The sequence below is a fragment of the Xenopus tropicalis genome, chromosome 7, assembly GCF_000004195.4.
Source record: "Xenopus tropicalis strain Nigerian chromosome 7, UCB_Xtro_10.0, whole genome shotgun sequence".
NCBI lineage: Eukaryota > Metazoa > Chordata > Amphibia > Anura > Pipidae > Xenopus > Xenopus tropicalis.
This window is the reverse complement of record NC_030683.2, coordinates 105,701,253-105,716,686: the sequence shown is the minus strand read 5'-3', so window position 1 is coordinate 105,716,686 and position 15,434 is coordinate 105,701,253. Positions and strand designations below refer to the sequence as shown.

At 40.6% G+C, this 15,434-nt stretch overlaps 1 protein-coding gene across 3 annotated transcripts in view; it reads left to right on the top strand.

The window, feature by feature from the left end:
• Window positions 1-2,361: 2,361 nt before the first annotated feature.
• The window catches only part of rasip1 (Ras interacting protein 1), a 28,780-nt gene continuing 15,707 nt past the window's right edge, over window positions 2,362-15,434 (top strand). Inside the window, exons 1-3 of one of the 3 annotated variants that reach the window (XM_004916253.4) lie at window positions 2,362-2,842; window positions 4,402-4,554; window positions 10,307-10,890. In XM_004916253.4, the coding sequence (XP_004916310.1) occupies window positions 4,421-4,554; window positions 10,307-10,890 (718 nt within the window). In that variant the 5' untranslated portion in view covers window positions 2,362-2,842; window positions 4,402-4,420. Of the gene's footprint in view, window positions 2,843-4,401; window positions 4,555-7,126; window positions 7,262-10,306; window positions 10,891-15,434 lie in introns of those variants that run through there. The other 2 variants (XM_004916254.4, XM_002939962.5) reach the window with 2 other exon arrangements.

Sequence of the window (15,434 nt, the reverse complement as noted above, 5' to 3'; positions counted from 1 at the left end):
TCTTAGGTGTATGATCTGCTTACCCACTTGCTTCATACCGCTGTAATTCTCTGTAGGGCTCATTTATCCCACAAGGGGCAAAGTACAATGAAAGGGCACAAAGCCTATGGCAGGTGTTAAAGGGGGATGCTCGCCTTATAGTAAAATGCTAGTATTATGTAGACCGTGATAATCTGAGACAATTTGCAATTGGTTTTTAATTTTTTCTTATTTGAGTTTTTTCAGTTATTTAGCTTTATGTTCAGCAGGTCTCCAGTTTGGAATTTTAGCATCTGGTTGCTAAGGTCTTGTTTACCTTAGCAACCAGGCAGTGTTTTGAGTAAGAGACTGGAGTATGAATAGGAGATGGCCTGAATAGAAAGATAAGGAATAAAAAGTAACAATAACAATGATATTGTAGCCTCACAGAGCAATAGTTTTTAGCTGTTAGCAGTGACCCCCATTTGAAAGCTAGAAAGAGGAGGAATAGGAAAAAAACTATAAATAATGAGAAACGTTGCTAAGAATATGCCATTCTGTAATATAATACAAGTTAACTCAAAGTGAACTACCCCTTTAAGGTTACATTTTTTGGTGGAATAACTTCCATTCAGCCCGAGGACATTAGCAGGGTTAGGCACTGATGTTGCAGTATGACTTGCAGTATGTGTTCCTATTCTGCATTTCCAGATATCAAATGCTGGTCACTGACCCCAGCAACTAAAAAGCAATTAATTTAGGCAGCTATGGTTTTGTATTTCCTAATCAGGTCCTATTTATTTCCAGTCTCTCATCCAAATCACTGTCTGTTGCTAGGGTTACATGGACCCTAGTAACCAAATAGCTGGTGAAATTCTGAACTGGAGAGCTGCTGAATAAAAAAAAACAAATTAATTCAAATACCATAAAAATAAAAAGACCATTTGCAGATTGTCTCAGCGTATTACTGTCTGCCCATTTAAGGTTTGTGTTCACCAAAACCCAAGCTCAAACCATTAAAAGCAGCCCAGATTAATATTCCTCCTCCGTTGTACCGAATATAATGGTCGGCATTATAGGAAGGCAGCCTTCTCTTGGCATCCGGCAAAACCAGACTGGGAATGATTAATCGCTTCCAAGAGGGTTTCCCCTGTGCTACTGAGACCAATGACAGCAACTGTTAGACCATCACGTGCCGTTTCTTGTTAGGCTTTTATAGGGATATTTACCAATAATAATTACCTATGCTCCCAGTTCCATTGCTTCCAGTCAATTTGGAACTCAGCAGTGAGCGTTCCAACTGAACACATAAGGGGTCGTTTACAAGCGCAGTTGCAGTAGTGTAGGTTTCCCTCCAGTCTGTTAAAGAACCCTAATAATTAAAGGTACTTGCGTCATGTTGAGCTCTTTGCATTTCTGTATAGCTGCGCTCAGCAACGCTCAGTGCTTCCTGCCTTCCATTCTGAATTGGGTGCAGTTGTGCCTATTGACGCAGGGGAACCCTGGAGCTATCACCATTTCCAGACCAGGCAGTAGCTCCAGGATTTCCTTAGCACCCTGTGTCATAGTTGTAAAGAATTGGACGCACACGTCACTCTTACAGTGAACATTGGAAAGTATGCCAGTCGGACTACAGCGCAATTGCAACTGATTTATGTCAAAGTGCAATAGCTATAATTTTGACGCATTGACCACAATTGCGTCATGCGCAACACCCTCTGATACACACAACACTTGATTTGTGGGAAAATCACTGCTTTATGGGAAAAAATATGGCAGTTGTGCCATTGGCTCCCTTACTCTTTTATAAAGCAAAGGTCATACACTGTTGCTTCCCTTTCCTCCCTAATATTCACCTGTCCTGGAAAAAATTTGCCTTGCATAGTCCGAAAGATGAAAAACTTCAATTATTTGGATACCCCCAAGTGGGCAAGGGCATGACAGACAACTAATATGTAGACCTGATGCCCACCAGCCTTTGTTAATTAATACTCGCAGGGCCAGCTTTAGGTTAAGGCAGAATGGATGTATTCTTCCAAACGTAAAGGGTTACATAAGATGGAAAAGTCGCCCAACCTTAAAGGTGCACATAAGGTGGCAAAGGCTATGTCCAAGTGCCTTCCCATGGTCATGGTTGACTCCCCATGGACACGGTTTACCAGTCCTGACACACCCAGACATGTTCAGCAGAACAGGATTTTACCTTTTGAACTATAACTTCCAACATTCCACCAAGGCTGTCAGGGGGGTTGTAGTCCTGCATCTGGATGCCCATCCCTGCTCTAAAGGGTTATCTACGTATTTCTATCCATACACTGCCCATATTCTGTATATTCCATTACGTTCCACATTAGTGTTGGAAAGCAGTATGACAGAGATGTGAGGAATATCCATCCTATCTGACCCCAGGAAGAGAGGGAGGGCTTGAAATTGGCTAAAACAAAGGAAACTGAATATCAGACAGGCTGCATTTCCAGGGCTGGGACAGCAGAAGGGGGAGAAACTTCCATTGGAAGACGCTCAAAGCTCCAAAAGGATCTGCTGCAAATGCAGAAAGAGATCTGAATTGGGGGAATCCTAGGTCAGAACATCAATTTTTTTTTTAACTATCTCAGATATCCGACAACATCTGAAGAGCCTCAGAGGAGCAGACCACAGGATATTGGGATTTAAATGCGACTCTCTTAAATAGCTGTCAGAATGCATTCATATTTAGCACTGGCTTGGGAATTTGTGTGAATCTCTGATACATGAGCAAATCCCACCTAGAGTTGAGACTTGACTGAATTCTTACTCTCGATAATGAACTGAGGAGGCGAATCTCACCTGGGAAGGGAAAGCGCCATTGGTGTCCGGAACCATTTTCCCTGGTCTTCATCACAAGGTGAATATCCTTTATTCTCTATCCTATGCCCCCACCCTTGCTCATTAGAGCTGATCTATAACTTGCAGCTCTTTAACAGATGCTGAATTACACTTTCCATTGGCTGTCTTTGGGATGCCGGGAGTTGTTATTCAGGAGAAGCTTGAGAGTCACAGGTGGAAGAACTGTTGTAAAGTGTTTAGAAAAAAAAAAACATCTGTATATGTTATAAATCTGAGGAATAACAAGGAGCAGATTTAGCAACGTTTGATCCAAGAAGGAAAATGAAATTCCCAGACGTCTTATCAGTCCAACTGTCCGACTGACTTTATTTGATCTATATCGATATTTAAGATTCATTACCCCACACTAACTTGTACAACTTGTACTAGAACAACTTGTACGATCCCATAAACCATGATATCTTTTTATCTGTCATGATGTTGAATTGTACAGGTATGGGATCTGTTATCCAGAATGCTCAGGACCTTGGGTTTTCCAGATAGGGGATATTTCTGTAATTTGGATTTCCATACCTTAAGTCTACTAAAAAAATTATTTTAACATTAAATAAACCAAAGAGGATTGTTTTGTCTACAATAAGGATTGATTATGTCTTATTTGGGATCAAGTACAAGGTACTGTTTTATTATTACAAATTTTGTATTAGTTGATTAATATGGACTCAATGGGAGATGGCTTTCCTGTAATTTAAAGCTTTCTGGATAATGGATCTTATACCTTTATTAGCAAACCTTTATTTTTCCCACAAATTAAGACCACTAATTTGAGTAATTAACTGCTATCGTGGTAAAGTGCCATCCAATTTCATGGCCATTGATCTCAACCAACAAAGATTGCATGTAGAGTAAAATGAACATCAGCCTTCAGAGAGAGATCACCGGAAATGTTTTAGGCAGGGGCTATAGAGTAATCTAATTATTATTAGTAAGGTAATATTGTGCTTGTAAAGGCAAAAAAAAAAGAATTGAAAATGTGATACCTGTTCTAAACAAGCTAGTGGAATTCATGGATGATGTCTCTGGACATTATTTATTTCTAATCTAATGACAAGAAAGAACCAATCTGGGGCAGTAATTTTTACCTTGTGCAGCCTGAAACTACATGGTTGATGAAGAGCCTACTTGACATAGTCCTTCATGTTGGCTGGTACTTTAAGCTGCCATCAGCCAATAGAAGCTAAAAATGCTTAGTGAAGAACCTCAGATCAAGCTCCGCATTAGCTCATTCTCATGACTTACATGTTCATGGACTGAAGAATTAGAGGGGAAAAAGTGATTTTTTTTTTTTTTTTTTGCTTCTTTAAGCTCACCAGTTGTCAAGGGTATGTCTGTGCACAGTTGATAAAGGGGTCATGTTGCCCCGAAACGTTGCACCTCCGCAATAAACTTTTAAAAGGGTTTTCCCTTGTTTGTAGCCCTGAGTGCCATTTGCTTTTTTTGTGGTTGCACAGTTGGATATACTGCTGCTATCCATATGTTGAGCTTTGTAACATGGCTGAAATCAGTTCAGGGCTTTCCTTTACATCCACAGGAAGCTTTAACCTCTCCCTTTCCCAGTTTTTGCAGAGAATAAACCATGTTTCACGAAGACAGGAAGGAAGGAAGTCCCAGATTCGGGAAGCTCAATTTTCCTGTGGGCCTCTGGATTAATTCTCCAAAAAAACACTTTGCTAAACTGGGCAGACGATGGCCTAGCGCAGCCTCTATCAAGTAAGGTGCCGCCTCATTTCCTCCCATCGTCTTTATCATGCATTGCACTGTGAGATAACTGAGCCATTCAGGGCTTCCTGGCTTCTACAGTTTTTGTTAATTTTACCAATTCTTAATGTTCTGAGTTCTTTAATTACAACTGATGATTACTCCATTAATTGATTCTTTTCAAGCTTAATGGCAAAACAGTGGTATAGCATGAAGGAGGGATGTGATTTTATAGCATATTTAGCTGAACGTACAAGTGGAATTATTAACTATATAACTTGAATCATTGATAACTGTATAACATAACTTATAGTTATAGTGGGTTCCATGGATCATTCTTTTCAGCCCCTCCCATCTTTCAAATAAATTCTCCTAATTAGCTCCTTAGATTAGAAGTTCAGTCCTAACCCCATGAGTCTCCAGAATTTCAGAAACTGGAGGATTGGATCTCCCCACCATTATCCAGCCGCCTTTAAGGGCTCTGGTACACGGGGAGATTAGTCGCCCGCAGCAAAACTCCCTGCTCGCGGGCGACTAATCTCCCCGAGTTGCCTTCCCCCTGCCATCCCACTGGCGAACATGTAAGGGCTCTGGTACACGGGGAGACTAGTCGCCCGCGGCAAAACTCCCTGCTCGCGGGCGACTAATCTCCCCGAGTTGCCTTTCCCCTGCCATCCCACCGGCGAACATGTAAGTCGCCGGCGGGATGGCAGACGCGGCGGGGCGATTTTGGGAAATCGCCGAAAAAGCCTCGCGAGTCTTTTTCGGCGATTTGCGCGAAATCGCGCCGCCGCATCTGCCATCCCGCCGGCGACTTACATGTTCGCCGGTGGGATGGCAGGGGGAAGGCAACTCGGGGAGATTAGTCGCCCGCGAGCAAGGAGTTTTGCCGCGGGTGACTAATCTCCCCGTGTACCAGAGCCCTAACCAGTATTCGCAATCTTATAGCCTTCCAGTTGGTCTGAACCTATGTTTTCATGTAGTTCAGACAGCTGGAGTAAAGATAATAGGACATCCCTGGTTGTGCTATATAGGGCCAAATCCATGGTTAATGAAAGAGATAAACATGGTTCCTATGTCTATATCATACTGGCAAAAATAGAAAGGGGCCCCTCTCAATTTTTATTTTCTTTAAATATTTTTAGAAGTAATCTTGTTTACATTATATATGTACCCACATTCATAGTGGCTCCTAAATCCAATTTGGCTATATCCAATATACACACAAAACTTTTAAATACAGTAAATGCAAGTCGAAGATACTTCTAGAATGTTCACATAATGCTAAAACACATTCTTTAATGAGTTGCCATAGTCATAATGGAGTTGTTACTTGTATAAAAGTCTAGAAATCTTCAAAATGCCCTTTTTGGCACGGCAAAGGCTCACACTTTATAAAAGTATTTACAAGAGCTAAGTAAAATAAATGGTTTTCAGTAACTTACACAGTACGCGTCTAATATTTCTAAACAACTCTCAGAAAGGGTTTCAGAGATATTAAATTACCCTCTGATTAAAAAATCTGTCGAGCCTGGAATTGCCAAGTGAGTAAACAAAAATATTCCCTATTTCCTGTGTCTTTCTAAAGAACCTTGCTACCTGCCAGAAAGGAGTTTTTTTATTTGCGTGATAAACATGTGAAGTGAAGCATATGAAAGAAAGACAAGGAGATAGATATATATATATATATATATACACACACACACACAAAAGATGTCATTATTCTTTTATGCCTAAATGAGTAGGTGCTATATAAATACAAGATAATAAGTTTCAGAATAATGTTTCACATTCCTTTTATAAAGGCGGCTATAGGGAGGGCACCTTTAACCTAACAAGCACACTAACTAAACCTCCTTACTAAGCCTTCAATATGTACCACTGAATCATCTCCAGTAGCTGGGTGCTACTGGGGTTAGCTAACCAGTCTAAAGGCTTAGCATCTCTATAATAGTAATGATCCATGCCTTGAAAGTTGTGCACAGGAGCTCCCCATCTTTAGAAGTGTCTGTGACACTGCACATGCTCAGTGTGCTCTGAGCAGCTGCTGAAAAACTAAGCTTAGGGCTGAGTATTAAATTCTGATGCAGATTGCTCTGGTTTCTGAGCTGCCATGTAATGAGTATATGAATTACTTAATAATTAGCCTAATAAAATGACTGTTATATTGTGTATATAAGTGACAGCAGCACAGAGCATGTACAGTGAATCAGCAGAAAAGAAGATGGGGAGCTACTGGGGCATCTTTGGGGGCACAGATCTTCCCTGGTAAAGGGCTGTGATTTCCTCTGAACCTCAAAACTTAGAACCCCTTAGTTCTTCTATAAACTTTAATCAGTCTATCTAAAAAATGGCATCTTCAGGTTTTTGCTGTTGTGGCCCATTACCAAGGTTTGGTTTTACCTAGCCCTCTGACATGGTAGCAGCCTTGCTACATTCAATGGAAACAATGGATGTCCTACTAATAGCACATTGCCATAATGCTGTCCTTTGAACTAAAAGCCTGCCTGCATTGATGATGCTTATATATACAGATATAGATATACAGTATTGTAAGATATTTTTCTCTTTGCTCTACTCATAGGCCTCCCCTTCTGTGTTGATATTTTTAATGTGTGTGCTGGGAGCTGGGACAGTGGTCGAGCTGGGTTACATTTCCCATCCCTCCATCCTGTCGCCTGGTCACATGACAGATATTGGAATGGTAGGAAATGGGAGGGTAGGTACCTAGGAGTTTGAGCTATATCATTTTCGCCAGTCGTTAAAAGTATAGAAATACAGGCAGATTCAAGAGATGCTTTACACATTCCACAGAAAAATTCTCTTATATAGCTGTGTCCTCAATAAAGGTTATATGTGTATAGGTGTCAGCTGTATATTTCCCAGAATTCCCAGCCCCGTCAAGTAAGGGCTAAAGTACACAGAGGCCCAATAAATAGTGACTGTCTATGGCAACTTATTGCAGCCCCTCTGGCATTTGCCAGAAACCACAGATTGCCAGTCCGGGCCTGTAAATAAGAATATTCTTTAATGGGGCTTTGGAATATTTGTGAGCCTTAGTCATTTCTGAGTTTTGGCATGGAACTAACATGCATATTAGGGGTCCCGTCAGTTGCTGGATAGGAAATCAGGTTTCAGCTGAAATGTCTTTTGTCAGCTGTTCAGCCATAAACACAGAGATTTGTTCATAGTGTTTGGTAAGTTCTTTACCACCCGTGTGCTACCAGACACTACCAGGTGTAGCAACAGGAACATTCCAAAGGGCTGACAATATAAAAGAGTTCAGTAGTTCTAAGGAACATTCTGGAACAAATGGCTGATGGGATAGATGTTTGCATAGCATGGTTATACAACAAAGACTGTCTAAACAGTCCCCTGCAGCCCGGGCTACGAATGCTGTTGCAGCTAAATAACAAAATCCTTCTGTAGAATGGAAATAAGCGCATCCCTGTGGAATAGAATAGGTTTTTTTTATTCAACTTCAAAGAAATCAGATGCAGTTGATGTAATGCAGAAGTATAATAATACAAAACACGGCTGCTCATTCATACTCACATCTACGGTCTGTTATAGTGCTGGAATTCAGCAATACCTGCACTGGTTTCTAATATAGAAATATATAGATTGGGGGGCTAAAGCTGACATAACATGGGCTTGTCACTTCATACAATGGGGTCATTAATAAACATAACAGTGTGATCATCAAATTCTATTGCAATTGTAAAAATGTTTATTGGACAAAAGGGGAAACTGGGAAATCTGATGACCCTATTGGTACATGTATTTGGTCATTGATTATTGGATTACAGGGCAGCAATTCCATTAAGCAATTACACCAAGTGACCCAAGAGATCAGTAATCTAATATTTAGGGAGAGCAACTAAACAACTAAATCTGTGTAATACCGTATGATAAAAAGCTATAAACTATAAATAAAACATGTTTCACCTTTACTTAAAATTTTAGTATGATGTAGATGTTGATATTCTGAAACAATTTGCTATTGGTCCTCATTTTTTGTGGTTTTTCAGTTATTTAGCTTTTAGTTAGGCAGCTCTCCCAGTTTGGTATTTCAACAGCTATCTGGTTGCTAGGGTCTTATTTACCCTAGCATCCAGGCTGTGATTTGAATAAGAGACTGGAATATGAATAGGCAAAGGACTACTTAGGTTCTCGGGTATCCACAACCTTTTTTACTCAAAAGCCACACGCAGATGTAAAGTGTTGGAGAGCTACAAAAGCATGAAAAACGTTCCTTTAGGGTTCTAAATAAGGGCTGTGATTGGCTATTTGGTAGCCCTATGTGGGCTGCTGGCCTGCTGGCCTGCAGGGGGCTCTGCTTGGAGTAAAACTGTGTCTATGAAATTCCAAATCTTTCCTCCAAATCAGAGATTTAAAAATGGGCACCTGCTTTGATGCCACTGGGAGCAACATTAAAAGGGGTGGTGAGCAACATGTTGCACATAAGCCATGGGTTGTGGAGCACTGAAATAGGGAGATAAGAAATAAAAAGTAACAATAACAATAAAATTGTAGCCTCACAGAGGAATAGTTTTTGGCTGCTGGGGTCGGTGACCCCCATTTGAAAGCAAAAAAGAAAGGTAAATAACTTAAGAAAACTATAAAAAAAAAAAAAAAAAGAATAATGAAGACCAATGGCAAAGTTGCTAGGAATAGGACATTATATAACATACATAAAGTTAACTTAAAGTTGAACCACCCCTTTAAACTAGATTTCTGATTGGTGATGTTCTGTTCACCACATGCTGGCACCAATGGCATCTAGATAAGAACTTACAGTCTCTTGCGCTATAAAAGACATGAGGGTTGATTCACTAAAGGTCGATATTTCGAGTGCTATTTATAGCATGCGGTAAAAATTTTATTGCGTCTAATTTTTCGCGTCTTAATGCACGATTCACTAAAAGTATATTTGCGTTAATTTATACACGATGCTGTTTGCGTTATTTAAGTCGCGAAGACTATTTTCGTGCGGTATTCGACGCAACGCATGCTAATTAACGTACGTGCGCTAGTTATGGCGCGCACGCCATATTAGCCGTATACACCATTATGTTAGGAAAACTACTTTTTTTTTAAAAATTAACATTTCCCTGCAAAATGGAGGCTGCGTCACTCTAGGGCCAACACAGACTTGAATAAATCCCACTGCAAAGTCCATATTGTTTTGCCAAAAGCTCATTAACTGTACTTTTCTATAATTACCGCCTGCCCCAAGTAGGTGTTAATTTTCACATAAAGTAATGCGATATTTAAGTGTTTGTGAATCATGCGTTAGTGTTATTTCTGCGCACTAATTAACGCAATGCGGTAAAATTAACGCATGCAATATGCAACTTAACGCATGCGTCAATTTTAACGCAAAAAAAGCATGCGATATGCGTTATCGCACTTTAGTGAATCAACCCTATGGTGAGGATATGCAATATTTATTGAGCAGTAGCACACATTGCACATGTCAGGTCCTGACCATTTGAAAATAATATGAGGTTGTGGATCAGTGCAATGTGGCCTTTCATGTTGTCTAATTGCACGAAATGCACGAATTTCCATGCTATTGAGCTTTCATTACAGATTTTGAAGGACAATGGCACAAAAATGTTAAAGTTGTGTGTTATTTCTCATGTATTGTGCATATACAATGGAGGAAATGTAGCCTTTTATAGTGCAAATAATTTGTCACATTTTAGTCCATTATTTTTCACCTTCAGTCCGTGATTGACTCCAGCTCCCTTTCTTACAGGTCTACATCTTCAGACACAACTAGCCGCAACAATGAGACTGTGGAACTGCGTCAACCCACAAAGAACAAAAATAACCGCCACAAGCGCCTGTCCAACCTTTTCCACCGCAGCACCAATAGCATTGCTGGCAGCATCAGTAGCGGGACGGGACGCTGGGTCAGTGAAAAGAAATTGTCGGAAATTATCGACACAGTACCAGAGGACTTGGTGGAGCTGTCCAGTCAAAAAAACTTACCTGGTATCCTGAAAATATTTGGAGATGATATTTCTTCTGGGACTAACTATAAGAGTGTTTTGGCTACGCCACGTTCCTCTGCAGAGGAACTAGTGAAAGAGGCCCTAGAGAGATATGCAGTGGCCGATTCCGAAACAGAAGTCTTTGTCCTGTGCGATGTGGTGGGGCGCTTTGTGGGGCTTGAAGGGGAATGGAAGATGGAGTACCTGCGCGTTGTTGGGGACAATGAACGTCCTCTAGTATTGCAAGAAATGTGGAAGCCCAAAACTGGGTTCTCTCGGCGCTTTGAAATCAGGCGCAAGCAAGAGGTGGAGAAGATGACCATGGCTGAGGATAATGAAACGGCAGGTTGGTTGGGCTTTTATTAACAAAATATAAATAAATAAAATAAAATCACTGTACCTACAGATGCATCTAGCTACTACATTTCAGTGTAGGATTTATTATTCAGTGAAATGAGAGAGTTGGGTGGGGCTGAATGCTTTCACAAGGCACAGTGTAGATATATTTTAGAAATGGTTTAATGTGGCAGTTGTAATGCATTTGATTCAGGTTTATTTCCTAACCTAAACGCTGAAACACTACAAGCGACAAAGCTATTAATACTTTCTTGCAACAGCAATAACTTATGAATGAGTCATCTCAAAGAAACCTCAGATCCACCCCTTCACGCCAGGACAGCTGTAAGGTTGGAATAGGTAATACTTATCCTTTAAAAGAAAATGCTAGAAAGTGATTGAGATTACATGCCTTTCTTTTTCCTACGTTATTATTGCACAAAACTGAGCCAAAGTTATATTTAGGGAATGAAGATTTATTAAATGTTTGGGTTCATTGCACATTCATCCGAATGCTTGTGTTACTGCTTGCATTACAGCGCATTTGTCTGGGTTTACCCTTCACTATTTCCAGCTTGGTGGCAGGCATAAAAAAAACCTGCAAATGACCTGTACTCTGCTCATGTTTAGGAGCAATAATCACCTGCTCCATGGGGGCAGCAGCAGGATCATGATCAATGGAAGAGAAATTTTGCCACCAATAGAATTGGAAATCACACCATTGCCCTTAATCTCTATTAAACACACTATGCCATGTAGACCATTGTTTAGACAACATGATAGCTGAGCTGATCACTCATTTGCAACGGGCAAAGGAGGAGAAGAGGAGAAAAAGAGGAGAAAAAGAGGCTGGGGATGGGGAATACCATACTACAGACCCTGGAAGCCCAGGCCCCACTGCAGCCTCAGGGTCTGCTGCATGGGACTTCAACAGAATCCAACTTGGATTTCCGTTATTAATGGCAATGGCAGAAGCCTTCATTAGCACTTAAATCTCATTCTAAGTTTCAATTATTCAAAGTTTCAGGGCCATAAATCATATTTGAATTTGCACTTGTTTATGTTATATAGCCATTGAATTACAATGAATGCCTCTTTAATTAATAGTAAAGTTTTTGTTTCTAAAAGGTGTTAGAGTTAGTGTTTATGACACTGTAATGGACAATTTGCTGGGGGTTGCCAATATGTGATGTTCTCATCAGTGAATTAAACTTTTTCCCCTGGGTGGTTACTCCTTTTAGGATAAAAATGCACTGGCCTGGGCTACTGTGTAACAACGCACCACCCTTGTTCTCATCCACTATCAGTCCTTAGTTACAGAGTATCATCTAAAATGATAACTCTCTCTAATAAACACCCTGTAATAACTTTTTTTAACTTTCCACTGGGAAAATTATTTGAGATTATGCTAAGCCTAAACCACATTGGGAAACCACCCAATGGAAACCCTTAAAGAACAAGGAAAGCCAAATTCACTGAGGGGTGTTAATGTTAGACACTCCCCAATGAGCCCAGTCACTAAGCATTTGGTTAGTTAATTCCCACACCACATATTGGGCCACATTATATTAAAATATTGATGTTGCACAAAGAATAATCTGAGCATTTCAACTTGGCCATTAAAATTGCTTGAAGGGCCATGTCTGGGCCAGGGAACACAAGGCATGCTACATTATTAGCTCTAAAGCAGAGAAAAGGTGCCTGTTATAAGGACGCCCCCATACTATGTCATTTCTATATCATCCAGTCGGTAAAGCATGGGTCAAGATCACAGTCAGCAGGGTGTGATGGGAGTTAAGGCGCCCACAGTTTATTCCTTGTTAAAAGCTATTAGTCCTAAAGTCTACTTGGCTATTTCCTAGTTGGTATTTGATTTGTATCCTATTCTTGACCATTAGCTGTTATTGTGAAGGCAGACCCAAATCAGTTCAGTGGATCTTAGAATGTGTGTAACACCCCACCTATTGAGTGATGTCATAGCTTTTGCGCAGAATGGCATGGCATTTTTTAGCCCATACGTCATGCTGTGAGCAGTTCCTTTCCAGGAAAAGAACAGTTGCCTTACACTAAAAAGGAAATGATTCCAGCATGAGGTATGGTCCAGAAGGAGTTCCGTAATCTCTCAGCACAATTGTGTTTAGATTGAAGGCTCCACACCTTGATTTGGACCAGATTAACCATTCAGCAAGGTCTCTTCTCCCACTTTTTTTTTTAGATATTCTAATATTGCGTAGATCTAGCCATGTTTTTCACCTCTTTTGAAGATGAAACATTAAAGAGATACTGACACTAGAAATGAAAATTTTTTACATCTTTCATAACATTGTCTTTGCATGCTATTTATAGTTTTGCCATAAAAGTATTTCCCCAATGCGTTTCCATTACTTATCTGATCCCCCGTGTTCCTTTATGAGGGGGCGGCCATATTTGTGCTGCAGGAGGCTGTTAGCATTAGAAGCTATAACTGACAGGCTGAGAAGGGACAGTCAGGTTGGCAAAATAGTCAGGTTTAGGAACTTCACGTAACAATTACTTACCAAAGCAGCCCTATCAGCAAAAAATTATCAACATGACCTATAGGGAACTTTTTATGTAGATTCATAATTTAAAAAGTAGTTTTTTCATGTCAGTGTCCCTTTAAGACATTTATTGGAGCATTAGAGCCTTGTTTCTCACTCACTCTTACTCAACCCCTATATTCATCCTCTGCTGCACTCTTTGGCATATCACTACCCCAGATCCACACTCAGTGGGGTAAACTCATATCTCAGCCTTATAAATAACTTTTCAGCAATGTCCCATCTTACATGAAAACTTCATATCTCTAAATACTTTGCTAATCATCTTCTTTATTACTCTAATGACACTTTTCTTCTGCTTTGAAACCTCCCTACAAACATGCCTATCTAATGCATGGATAAAGTACACATATAACGTTGTATCACCTCCCCCCGTACCCAGAAGGCAGCCTTTCCTGTGCCTCTTGATGCTAATTTCAGCTCTTATTGTTGGAGAGGAGAATAGCTGGCAAACGTTCATGCAGAGATTGTCCATTGAGGAAATTGCTCATGAAATTACTCAGCAAAACTGCGAGTGAGATTTCTGAGAAATACTAGGGTAATTCCTCATATATGTGGGACCAGTTTGTTGTAGAAAGTTAGATCAACTAATAATTATTGCGATTTGGCATTGCGTTTTTTTTAATAGCAATACAGTGAAGTCCTATATCCTGTAAGGTAAGAGTGGATAACTATAATACAGAAGAGCCTTGAATATCTTGTAAATTATATTCTTATAAACAGTGCTTAGTGATGTCATCAGTTATAATTGGTGCTTAGTGATGTAATTTCTGTCACATGACTCACCGACACCTGTATATTATGATAAATAATGAACCCCTTTCGTAAAACATGAGGATATTTGAAGTTGGATGACCTGTATAAAAACACCTTGTATGGTCATGGAACTCCCCAGTGACTTGTAGTATACTTGTAATACACAAGAGCCCTGAACATCCTGTAAATTGTATCTTTATAAACACTGCTTAATGATGTCATGAGTTATGATTGGCACTTTGTGATTAATTTCTGTCACATGACTAAAACTTTTGTATTATAGCAAATTATGTACCCCCTGTTGTAAAATATGAGGTTTTCCATGAAAGCGCTCTGCCTTTAGTAGGGATGCACCAAATCCAGGATTCGGTTCGGTATTAGCCAAATCCAGGATTCGTTAATTAGGATTCGGTTCATTATTAGCCCAAATCCATCAGGGTGGATTTGGCTGAACCTAAAAAACTGGGTTCGGTGCATCCCTAGCCTTTAGCCTTGGGCCTTTATTTAGTAAAGGAACTCCTTAATAAATATTCTTGCAATAGGGGGTACAGGTATCAAACCCGTTATCCAGAAATCCATTATCCAGAAAGTTCAGAATTACGGTAAGGTCATCTCCTATAGCAGGGGTAGGGAACCTATGGCTGGGGAGCCAGATGTGGCTCTTTTGATGGTTGCATCTGGCTCTCGCTGCCAAATCTTTAATAAAAAAAATAACGGGGGGTGTGGCCTGCACTCGGTGGATAGAAGATGTGTTCTAAGCCTTAGAACACGTCTTCTATCCGCCGAGCGCAGGCCACGCCCTCCTCCGCATCGCATCCTTGGCACCCACCCTATCTTTCCCCTGTGCTCGGCAGGTAGAAGATGTGTTCTAAGCCTTAGAACGCGTCTTCTATCCGCTGAGCGCAGGCCACACCCTCCTCCGCATCGCATCCTTGGCACCCACCCTATCTTGCCCCTGTGCTCGGCAGGTAGAAGACGTGTTCTAAGCCTTAGAACGCGTCTACTATCCGCCGAGCGCAGGCCATGCCCTCCTCTGCATCACATCAGGCATCCTTGGGACCCACCCTACCTTGCTCCGCAGCATCCGCGGCCAAACATATTGTATGGCTCTCACGGAATTACATTTTAAAATTTGTGGTGTTTATGGCTCTCTCAGCCAAAAAGGTTCCCGACCCCTGTCCTACAGACTCCATTTTAATCCAATAATTCACATTTTTAA